The following is a 12,325-nucleotide window of genomic DNA, read 5'->3' as shown; positions in this document are numbered from 1 at the left end:
TTCTGGCACCTTCTGGACCACTAGTCTTCCCACTACTCTCTGTTCGGAACTAGATTGAGGTACTTCCTCATCTTTCTTGGCATCCCACTCTGTTACTGGGATAGATTTATATTCCCCCCATCTAGCTCCGTCCTCTTGTTGTAATATGGGACTTGCGGCCCCTCCGCTGTACGGAGGTGGTCTATCTGTTAATAGCCTCTCTATCAGATCCTCTTCTGTCTCGCTTTCCTCATCTTCCTCTAGAGGTTTCTTTTCTCCCGTAACTTCTAGCATCGGGTACAGTTTGTCTGCTTCTATCTTCTGCACCCTCCATTTCTTAGCTTCCTCATCCCATTTGGCATCCTGTACCGCCTTTACTGATCGTCTCACTCTTTCTTGGCGCCTCTTTACGCTCTTTTCGTGTGCTGCTCTAAACCATGCGCTAAGGGCTTCGAACTGTGTTGGCCTTGGTAGAGGTCTTGTTGCAAGCATTACCGCTTTCAGTTCGTTCAACACGTCTAGCTTAAACGTTCCGAATCTCGGAAACGTCAGTTCCTTATTCCCTTCAGTTAGCTTATTCCACTCGGAGATCCATAGTATCGAGTGTAAGCCTACATTCACTGCCATATAATAAGCTGGTGTGCCTTCCGGTGGAGCTTCCTCTCCGGCATATAAGTTTCTTCCATTCCTCCTAAAGATTGCTCTCAAATTCTTAAAACACTTCATTTTCGCTACTCTACTATTTTCCTCTTTCTCTTCCTTGTTTATGTCCCGATGACAACCAACCAATCCCTACGCGGCTCTCGGTAATCGGCCTATCTCAGCGCGACTCTACGCTGACCGACCAATCTCAGCGCGACTCTTCGCTGACGTCTGACAAACTAACCAATCTCAGCGCGGTTCTATGCTGACGTCACTCGTTCCCTCTGCAGCAGTTCTCCTTCTTTCTCAACTCGTCTCACGATTTCGCATGCGTTTTCATTCATACACCGAAAAATGATTACTTCCGTCCAAGCGATCACTTTTCTCTGACTGTACGGCCACAGTCTAACTGTAATTGCTACCTCAACTGGCGAAACGTCTTCCCTCTGACGGTCGGACGATCGCCTCAACTGATAGGTTACTTACACACAGTAAACGTACGACCAGCGTCCGCTACTCATTCACTCACTCTTACGCTCCCCCTATCATCGGTCTGTCGGGCGATCAATGGTACCTCATGACCCCCTTTCAATGGTAGACAAATTACTCTGGGTGTTCGATACACCCGAACCACTTAAGTCCTTCCCTGGAGCTTAAGATTTCATCCGGTTGCGCGCGCTCACAACCTTCCCTCAATCACACTACAGGCATTCAACTCCGCTTGACATTACAACACAGGAACAACATAAAACACCGCAATCTTACAACGCATGACCCTTATACTCACTCTCGACCGACTCTGCTGCTTTTCTCTCGACACACCGTCAGCACCGTCTTCGGCTGCGATTCTTCTTCTGGTCGTCGATGACTAGGGACCTTGGGGTAAACTAAACCTAACCTAGGTTGTCTTCCTCAAGAAGAAAACCATCCTCTGCTACCAACTGCGGGGAATGAGATTTTGATATCAATTTATGATCAATTTAATAACTTATCTCATTCGAAAATTTTGGATCGGTTTTTTCCTGTCATTGAGTAAAAGACAAACCCCGCATAGGTTAGATAAACCCCATAAACTGACGCCACTCTGAAGAACCACTTACAACTGATAAAGTTTTGAAAGTTTTATATAAAAGTCAAATTTGAATGCAAATACAATCCTCTCAGGATAAATCTCAAAAGTATACAAGAGAATACAAAATCAATTGCAGAATCAGCAATTAAAGCATCGATATGAAGTGGTTCCTTTGCGTCATCTACAGAAAGAGAAAAGTATCAAGTTAAATCTGTCCCTACTCTATACTAAGTGACATCCCTACTTCGCAAGTTCTTAACCTAAAAAGGTGTCAGCAGTTTGACTCCCAAAGAAGTTCAAACTCTCTTAGCCTCTAAAGGTAACTTAAGTTCAAGAAGCAGTACCCTCTCTGCCTACCCATCCGCTCTCTAAGGGTCCTCGGCCTACTGCTCTCTTGCGCTCTGATCTCTCTCAGCGCATCTGCTCAAGTCATCTACTCTTCGCCCTTCTCTCCGAGCTCCCTCTGAGCAATTCGCTTCGCTGTTCCCTTCGCTAATGGCTAATTGCTCTCTTCACCCCGGGGTGCTGTCCCTAAAATACACAATCACAGTGTGGGTGGAACGCCCCTTCGACGCCCACCACGGACTTTCCCCATGAGGTAATCTTCCAGCCTTTTCCTTGCTTCGTCTCTTCGCGTCGTCCGTTAAGTTGACCTTTCTTCCTTCGACGCCATCTTCGTCTTCTCGTTGGTGACCTCATTCAATATTTCAATTGACATCTTCTGAGCACAAGTCAACAACCTCAACAGAACTTTAATCTTTATAGTTATGTATATAACCTTTCTTGGTCCTGTGAATGGACTTCTCAAAACAACTCTCAAATTCCAAGCGCTTCTTATCACGTTTAGGCCATAAACTTCGTCCAGCGTTGTCACCCTAAATCTAGCAAGCGCTAGACTCCTTGGCTCGCACGTTCACAGCAAGGCTATTCACGACTCCTGTGAGCCCACTAAATTACAAACAGCGGACTACACTCCTGTGAACCCTTGGTCAGTCAGGTTAAAATCACAAATGACCTAAACCCTTCTAACATTCTTACAAGAAGCTTTCTACACAGTATAACCTTTAACACACATTTATATATATTCGTATTTAGCAAATCCTTTACGTATAAGTGAATATATTGTACATAGAATACAAACTACATAGAGTATAACTTTATATTCTTATTTGTTACATCGCCGTGTATGCTCTCTGCACATTTCTTCATGTTCCATTTCACGTCGTTTCTCCATTTAAAGTTACACACGTACATGAATTCTACTTTGCACGTTCTACATTTCGTAAGCATTTCTACACATTTCTACATTCGCCCACTACGTATACGGGCCTTCTAAATCTAATATATGTTCTAAAGTGAATACAGTTACATTTCCTATATTACTTCAATTACATTGGTTAACTTTATGCTATAAGTGTCAACTTCACGTTACGATATACATTTCATTCCTACGTTTATACGATGTGCTTGTAAATATGGCTCATGCATATTTTTTATTCAAATTTGCGCTCTCTCACCAGTAAGGCCTTTATTTCTTCCTCTACTTGAGGTTGTAGTTGTATTGGTACCCTTCGGTGGTGCTGTGCAACTGGCCTGACAGCCTCATTCATGTGTAGTGTTATTTGTTTTCCTTTAAGTTTTCCTAGTCCTTCCGTTAGCTTTGGGAATTCCTGTAGTATGCTCTCTTTTTCTGACATGTGATACATCATTTTCAGTAGTCCCATTACTTTTGCTGTTACGTTGCTTAGTAGACATGGTGCTGGACTGTCTCCTCGTAACACATGTATTTCTTCCACAACAGTTTTGCCTTTGTGCGTCATGGTGTCCGTGAATTTTCCCATGTTGGTTACAGGATTTTGTGCACCCCATGTAAATACTCTTACACTTGATGGTTGTAGCGGCGGCTTCTTCTTCATCTTGTCATTTTCTGTGGCACACATGATGTTGCACGTGGCTCCGCTGTCCAGTACAAATTTTGTTTGATGGGGCCCTACTTCAATTGTCACCCAATCCGTCTTCTTTATTGACTTCCTGTCTATTAGCCTGATATGTTCTTCTTCATGCCCTTCATCCGTGGTCATGAGATATAGGCGTTCTACTTTTCTTGTTGTTTCTTCCTCTTCGTCTCCCGATTCCCCCGACGAGCTCCTCTCCGTCGCTTCCATGTGCCTTACATGTTTTGTTGTTGTTGTTCTTGGCTTTCCTGGCCTGCCACGTTCACTTTTGAATTGTCCACCATGGCACATAGTTGCAAAATGGTTGCTTCTGTTGCATTTTCTGCACGTTTGACCAAATGCTGGGCATGGTCCTCTGTGAGGGAATTCCAGGCCGCACCTGTAGCATTGGGAACTTTGTTTCTTCGCCGCTTGTTCCTTGTGTCCTCCTTTGACTCTTCTGGCTGCTGATATGCCATGTGAAAAGAATATCTCTCAAAGTCGACGTTTCTTTGCGGGTCGAACTTGGCCGTCAGACACTTTTTTAATTTGTCATAGGTTTCTAATTCACTCGGTGGTAGTGTTATGAGGAGGTCCTCCACCTCATCCCCCACTAAGTTTAAGAGTAGATCTAACTTTTTCTCATCTACCACGTCAGTCGCCTTCATGTATCGTTCAAATTTTATGATCCACTTTTCCCACCGGATGCCCACTTGTGGCTCCGATACAACGAAAGGCACTGGTCTGCGGAATTGTGCACTCTGTGATTTTGTGTCTGACATTTTCTTTAGACTCTTTTATTTCTAGTTATTTCTCTTAATATCTCCTTTATTCTTTCTTTACTATTCTTCTTTTATGTTGACACTGTTGTCCCCTTTTTTTTTGATTTCTTTAAGTGTTTCTTTTATTTTCTTTCTTTATTTAGCCTTTATCTTCTATTCCTTGTCTTTGCCTGTGCTTTTTTTTTTTCCTTGCAATCGGCGCTTTTTCCTTGTTTTTCGATCTTTTCCTGACTTTAAGATGGCCGCCCAACTTTCCAGCTTCCTGATTGGCCCTCGCGCCTGACTCCAAAATGGCCGCCGAGACTCTCGCGAGACTTCTTAGCCAATCCGGGCGCTGCCTGACTTCAAAATGGCCGCCGCGCTTATTCTTCTTTTTGATTGGCTCTCACGCCTGGCCCCAATATGGCCGCCGAGACTCTCGCGAGAGCTCGCGCTGGCTTTTGAGCTCTTCAAACTTCGCGCTCTTGTTGCTAGCGCTTACCGGCTTTGTTGCTCTTTCCTTTTGCGGCGGTCGGGGTGGGCTCCCACGTCGCTGCTGATATCTGGACGGCGCTTCACCCTTCCCTCTTCCTTTTGGCCGCAACGCGATCCAGGGTTGGCTCCTGGTTTTAAATCGCGATTTCTGGATTTCTGCACGCAGGGACCGGATCCGTCCTTCGTCGCCAGATGTCGTGTACACGGCGCGCAGCACGCAGTAATTACTCAGGACACAGATCGGGTGTGTGTAGAGGTACTTCTTTATTTCGGCTTATCGTCAGTCCGTCAGGGCACGTCTGTCCTCGTCCTCTTCCTACTGCATAATGTCCTTTCCTGTCCCCCGACAGGAAGTGGTGTCCGGTGACCTGGTCACCACCCTGTGACCCACAGGGTCCTAGCGTCCAGCGTCTGTCGTCGTCTGTCTTGGTCATCACAGTTGGGAATGTGATTGATGTAAAAGAATTGTAGAAAACAATTCTGACTTTGCTACATATGGGAAAGTTCGATATGTGAGCATGAAGGGGGATGGTAAGTATAGAGGACAATGAGAAAGGTGAAGATGGCTGTGCAAGGCATGCAGACTAAGTTCAAATCAACATCTTCACTTATAAACGTTATTTTGGCCAACAAAAGTAGTTTGCGTGAATAGTTTGTGTTTTTTTATCAGGATGTTGCCTACACAGGAAAAGCCATTATAGAAAATGGGGTAACCCAAAGCGGTTTTGTTGGACCTGGGTAGTCAATATTAGCATAGAAACAGTGGCCCAACCCTAAATCAATTATTAGCTCAATGAATCAGTACTCACAGTTAATCATTTTTTGTGACTGAATGGGTGTTTACAGTTAATCACCTCTTGTAGATTTTATCAAACCACTTAGAAATGCATCCACCTTGGAAAAATTGATTTATTCAAAAAAGGAGTTTTAATGAATTACTCCAACACAGCGAGGAAATTTCATATATACATTAGTAAAATCTTTAAACAACGAACGGTAACAAAGAGAGCAGCGTGCTTCTATAAAGGTGCCGGAAAAACAGAAGGAAAAAGTGATTTTGATAGAAAGGGTGTAAGCCTCAACAGAATAGTGACATAGGGTTATTTATAAAATTGAAAAAAACAGTGCTGTACAAAAAACAGCAAGATTATGCAATAAGGCCACTGATTGCTTATTTCTCTTTTAGCATTTATACATTCTTTTACTGGCATGTATAATGTTTGAAAAAGATAGTGGTCCTATTTTTAGGAGTTTAGCGTCGACGTTTCGACCCGTCTGGTGGTACTAGGGTAGCTGGGGACCTCGACCTGCGGGTCTTCCTCAGGACGTGTGTGGCACAAAAAAACTCCGTACCGTGGTTAGTAAAGCTGTGGGCCTACAATGAATTACAAAAGGCAATATTCAGGTGGGTGCATGAGATAGTTACAGGTAAAAGAGGTACCTCGACCTCGATTACTTCCTTACCCAAAGATTTCTTTTTGTGGGATGATCAAGAACCTCCTACACCTGGATGGTCATAGACGACTGATTGGTCACAGTCCCACTCCTTCAGTGCCTAGGGAGGAGTATCGTGTGTCAATACCTCATATGATTAGGTATCCATTAAATTAATTTCTCAAGTATCATTTACAAAGGCTTACCGAATTATTGGTCGTTGGCCTTCCACCAAAGTTATTCAGTAGATGATATCAAGAGTAACATATAGGATTTAATCCGTTACTGTAAGGGAACATATAATGCATGTATTTAAAATGATGTCAATTGGTGTATTCGATCCCTTTTTATTCTCCATATAAACAGATCGAATACACCAATTGACATCATTTTAAATACATGCATTATATGTTCCCTTACAGTAACGGATTAAATCCTATATGTTACTCTTGATATCATCTACTGAATAACTTTGGTGGAAGGCCAACGACCAATAATTCGGTAAGCCTTTGTAAATGATACTTGAGAAATTAATTTAATGGATACCTAATCATATGAGGTATTGACACACGATACTCCTCCCTAGGCACTGAAGGAGTGGGACTGTGACCAATCAGTCGTCTATGACCATCCAGGTGTAGGAGGTTCTTGATCATCCCACAAAAAGAAATCTTTGGGTAAGGAAGTAATCGAGGTCGAGGTACCTCTTTTACCTGTAACTATCTCATGCACCCACCTGAATATTGCCTTTTGTAATTCATTGTAGGCCCACAGCTTTACTAACCACGGTACGGAGTTTTTTTGTGCCACACACGTCCTGAGGAAGACCCGCAGGTCGAGGTCCCCAGCTACCCTAGTACCACCAGACGGGTCGAAACGTCGACGCTAAACTCCTAAAAATAGGACCACTATCTTTTTCAAACATTATACATGCCAGTAAAAGAATGTATAAATGCTAAAAGAGAAATAAGCAATCAGTGGCCTTATTGCATAATCTTGCTGTTTTTTGTACAGCACTGTTTTTTTCAATTTTATAAATAACCCTATGTCACTATTCTGTTGAGGCTTACACCCTTTCTATCAAAATCACTTTTTCCTTCTGTTTTTCCGGCACCTTTATAGAAGCACGCTGCTCTCTTTGTTACCGTTCGTTGTTTAAAGATTTTACTAATGTATATATGAAATTTCCTCGCTGTGTTGGAGTAATTCATTAAAACTCCTTTTTTGAATAAATCAATTTTTCCAAGGTGGATGCATTTCTAAGTGGTTTGATAAAATCTACAAGAGGTGATTAACTGTAAACACCCATTCAGTCACAAAAAATGATTAACTGTGAGTACTGATTCATTGAGCTAATAATTGATTTCGGGTTGGGCCACTGTTTCTACACAGGAAAAGCAGCGTAACCCTACTCGGGAAACATCTACACCTAAACATGTATCACCTATCCCCTTTTCACACAGGCCAAAGCTAAATAGCAATTATCAATAAATAATTCGACCTAGATGTTCCATAAAGAGAAAAAACTCAGTTAAGTCATCAGGATTATTCTCCATAACGGGTGGAGGTTCCCATATCGCTGGAAAACAGCTGCATTCGACTTTTATTACAAAAAACATACATTTCCTTTATTAATAACTGGTTTTGTTTATAAGCAATTGGTCCACATTATTAAAACCAAAATGTTTTGCAACGTTAGTGGAATGATCAGTATCAGAAATCCAACATGCCAAATAATCAGAGCACATGTATGTTTTCCCAAAAATCTACAATACATAGATAACATCCAAAGCAACAAAAGTCATTAAAAAGAACGAGCATCACGAATGAAGCAAAAATAAAAGGCATCACAGGCAAAAAGTAATGTGGAAAGCAACATAGAACTTGTTAGATCGCTGACTTTTCAATCCTTAAACACTGCACAGCCCAAATATACACCCTTAGAGATCAGACACCTATCCTCTTCAGTGTGGTGACTCGCGTTGACCTTTCAGCACGCCCTTTGAGTGTAGGCCTCCTATGAATTATGATTTTGTAGTCAAGGTCCAGGAGCGAGTGTGGCGAGACAAGTAAGTCGCCACGGCCTTCACTCAGACTCCTGGGGTGGTGTCTGTGGAGAGAGATGGAGATTGCCACCTTACTTAGCCGCTAGACCAGAATCACAGCTGATTGGTCGACTCCTCCTAGAGCATTCCTTCCTGATCTCCACGACCAATCAGGGTGTGCATTGTTATCGTTTAGCCTCTCTGTCTTTTTTTCTGTCTCCTCACCTGCCATAGATAAGGAATAGGAAGGACCAACAACACATCACAGGGTACCTACCCTGTCTCGCGTCTGCCTTCCTAGTCTCTGCTTCATAGTTTTTCATTTAAAAATTGGCAATCCAAACAGAGACGTTTTAAGGGATGGGCTAAGTGGGCTCTGGCCCAGGGCCCCTGCCTTTCAGTGGGCCGCCTGATAGAGCCAGCTCGGCTCTGCAGAGAGTCTCACCCTAATGACCCTGAGCAATTCTTACACAGATTGTAATAGACTCTCACACATCACCCATATTCACAATAAATGAAAGGAAAAAGGTATTTGAAACCAACATTTTGCAGATAAAATTGTGTTTATATTTCATTCTTTAAGATCAAAGCAAGGCCTCACATATTCATATGTCCCAGAGATTATTTGCAGTGATATTAGTGAACTGCTGCTGTGTTACAATATTGAAAACATACCTCACCATCTTTAAATATTAGATTTCAACACATTTAGAATTTGGACTAGTGTGCCTGTCCACTGTCAGAGACCTGGCCAAGGGGGCATGAAAGAGTTACCAATGGATTATAAATTCAAAGCTGTTCTGAACAGGGGCTCACAAAATACTTTTGACCCAGGGCCCCCAAAGTCCTTAAGAAGTCCCTGAATCCAAACTACTCATCTACGCCATTCACTGGTCCTTTTTTAGCAGTAAGTGAAATGATAACTTCTCCCTCCCCTCCCATCTACTGCTCCCCTCCCTCCATACTTTCCTTTAACCTGGGTGGAGTCAAATGACAAAAACGCGGATCCTCCGTAAGGTCTCTGTAAGTATGACACTCTTCTGTGTGTGGGCTTATGTGTGCTCCAAAGTGATTGTGTCTGTCCTTAAAGATGTCAGCACTGCACCTATACATTTATGTTGTCTACCCTGACATTACTATGACACAATGAAAAACCAAAAATTGCAATAGATACAAGCCTCACATTTTATGATTTGTAATCTTGGATAATCTGAAAGATTTTGTACATGAATGCACACAATACACTGATATGCAAACTAACGTCCTGATAGTTGGTCGTGTTGGAGTATGAGTGAGCAGCCACAACAGATGTTCAAGGTTAACGCTGTCTGAGCAACTTTTAGCTCATTGTATGAAAAGTTATTTTATATGAAAATACTCACAATCTGAAGCTCTTGGACCAACCTTGGTCACTGAGCGCATTTGAAGGCCTAGATATGACTAGAAGGAGCTGAAAAGGATGTATATAGCTCAGGTAAACTTGTGATACCATCCCTGTCTCAGTACTCCCAACATTGCGAAGACCAGCCTAATTTTGTCATTCTTTGACGATTCCAACAGCACGAAGCGCTACCGTTGCAAGCCCCATCATCGAGAAATACGAACAACGCGCCAAAGAGCAGGGCATAGAAGAGGACTTCATCTACTACTTTCCCAAATACGGTGAGTCCCAAGTTGAGTTGAATTTCTCTGGGTTCATGGCTCTGTTGGAACAGACCAATGATCTGACAAAGCATGAAAGGCAGGGCAGGGCTGGGGCACTATTCTCTCCATGATTGGAGAACTGCAGGGCTTTTGTAGTTATTGTGTGGAAAAACATCTACTGTTTAATGCCAAGTATACCAAGCTCCTTGAGGACCAGCACAGCTAGCTGCTTTTGCGGTGAGGTGTAGAAGCTCTATGCCAATCACTCTGGTGATTGGAATTCTTGAGTTCTCCTTCCCAATGTGTATTTTTCGAAGAAAATGTAGGCTTTATTTCTTAATCAATGATGTCACAACACGTATCAGATCTCAAGCAGTTCCTTAGATAACTGTACAGAGAACAGTTTTCTTGTTATAATTGATGGCCCCTTTAATGTACTGTGTCAAAAAAATTAAGGGTCAGATGTCTGACCCGTTTTTGAATGCGCAAACAGTTTTGCGACCTGTTTGCGCATGCAAAAATCTAATGGGCCATGTACAAACCCCATTTAGCGAGTCACAATATATTTGCAACTCGCTAAATAGGATTTGCGACTCGCAATTAGGAAGGGGCCTTCCAAGGGCGTCCTTTCCTAATTGCGACTCGCTACCCTATGTAAGAATGTTTTGCAACTGCAATTGCGGCCAGCCATTCTCAATGGTGTTGTAAATTGCGAGTGCCTCATGAATACTGATAAGGCATGCAATTTGCGACCCCTCTGTCTCTGACACTGTTGTACATGTCGTTTTGCGAGCTGCAAATTGCGATTCGCTAGTGAGCGCAATTTGCGACTCGCAAAATAACATGGTCGTCCATCTGGCCCTATGTTTGCAGCTAAAAGCACTTTCTATGGAACTGATCCCTCGAAACGGTCGAATTTTGGATGGTCCTAAGTTTTTCTTTAGAGAAGCTTGATTTCCTGTTGTTCCTACCTAAAGTACTTCAGTGTCTGCAGGCTTATTCTGTTTGCTGCCCAGAGGAACAACTATCACTTCTAGGCTTGAGTATATGTCTACAACGTTTAGAAGGTCCAGGCCAGAATTAAGTACTGGATGTGGTCACTGACAGCGATTCATCAAAGTTCTAGAGATAGCAGAACTTACATCTTTAATACTTTAATCCCCTTGGCAGCATAGTGTTGTCTCCTTGCCACACCCTGACCCTCTATTTGCCTCCTCTGCCTTCATGGACCATGAGACCAGGGATAGAAAAGGCAGTTCCAGGGAAACCAAAGTGCAGAAGAGAGCATGTGGCTTCTGTCCCGTGTTTGTGCAGTTTCTCTCTTGATCCTAGACTTCTCTCGTCAACTGCAACTGCTTATGCATCTTCACAAGGCAGAATAAGAAAAGATGTTTGATAGTCGCTGCCAACATCATCTGCGGCCGCCCAGTATCACCCATGCTATCAAAAAACGAAGCTCTCACCACCATTACTGACTGTGGAATTGCAAATGGGCCATGCCAACACTAAGATAGGTGACATCACCATAGACTTCAGCCAGCTAGCATGGTAACAAACAGGAGACAGACATTGGCAAAGCTAGTAGCTCTGGCCTTGGCAGGTGAGCAAAGTTTTGGCAAGCGTCCAATGTTTTAAAAAATATTTCCTGCATACGTATGTGAAGACAATCAAACGATTAATTGGAAAACAGAAGAAATATGTTAAAAATTAAAGGACTGATTGACCTTACCTATTGGATGTACATATGTGAACATGTTACAAGAAACAAGGGAGACCCACGGGTACATAGAGACCTGGGGTAAATAATGCTTTCAGGAAACAGGCGCCCCTATGCAATAAAGAATCAGACTTGGATAACAAAAGTAAGAATAAAACAATCTATTAATATTTAAAAATACAAATAAACTTTCTTTGACATTCATAATAGTGGGTAGTGAAGCAAACGTAACGTGGCGGTGTGCTCAGGCAAGCAAGAGTCATACGTGTGACTTAAGACTGTATTATTTATGTAACAATCTAAGTAATAGCAATACAGTCCAATCAGTTTCTAATATTCTTATATACAAAAAGGGTCAGTACGAAATGTTGATGATGTTTCAATCCTTTACAGATATCAAGGTCTTCATCGGGACCAATATAAAGGATCAATATAAAGACGCGAAGTGCAAAGTGCCATGGTGTAGTAGAGGAATGTCTCAGTGCCAATGTAATAGAAATAGTAGCGTATAGAGAGAAGGCAACTGGAAAGGCCTAGTAGCAAAGAATCCACTGGGCAAATTTAATTTTAAGTTGGATTAGCCAGGGAATCAGGGCTGGGGG

General features: G+C 42.5%; 1 protein-coding gene across 1 annotated transcript in view; it reads left to right on the top strand.

Annotated features, from left to right (window-relative positions):
• C8G (complement C8 gamma chain) overlaps positions 1-12,325 on the top strand; it is a 69,363-nt gene that overhangs the window by 39,012 nt on the left and 18,026 nt on the right. Inside the window, exon 5 of the mRNA XM_086948057.1 lies at positions 9,923-10,024. Within this exon, the coding sequence (XP_086804183.1) occupies positions 9,923-10,024 (102 nt within the window). The remainder of the gene's footprint in view (positions 1-9,922; positions 10,025-12,325) is intronic.

The sequence above is a fragment of the Lissotriton vulgaris genome, unplaced genomic scaffold (genome assembly GCF_964263255.1).
Source record: "Lissotriton vulgaris unplaced genomic scaffold, aLisVul1.2 SCAFFOLD_1139, whole genome shotgun sequence".
NCBI classification, from domain to species: domain Eukaryota; kingdom Metazoa; phylum Chordata; class Amphibia; order Caudata; family Salamandridae; genus Lissotriton; species Lissotriton vulgaris.
Note: the sequence above shows the minus strand (reverse complement) of the source record. Positions and strands in the feature narration are given on the sequence as shown.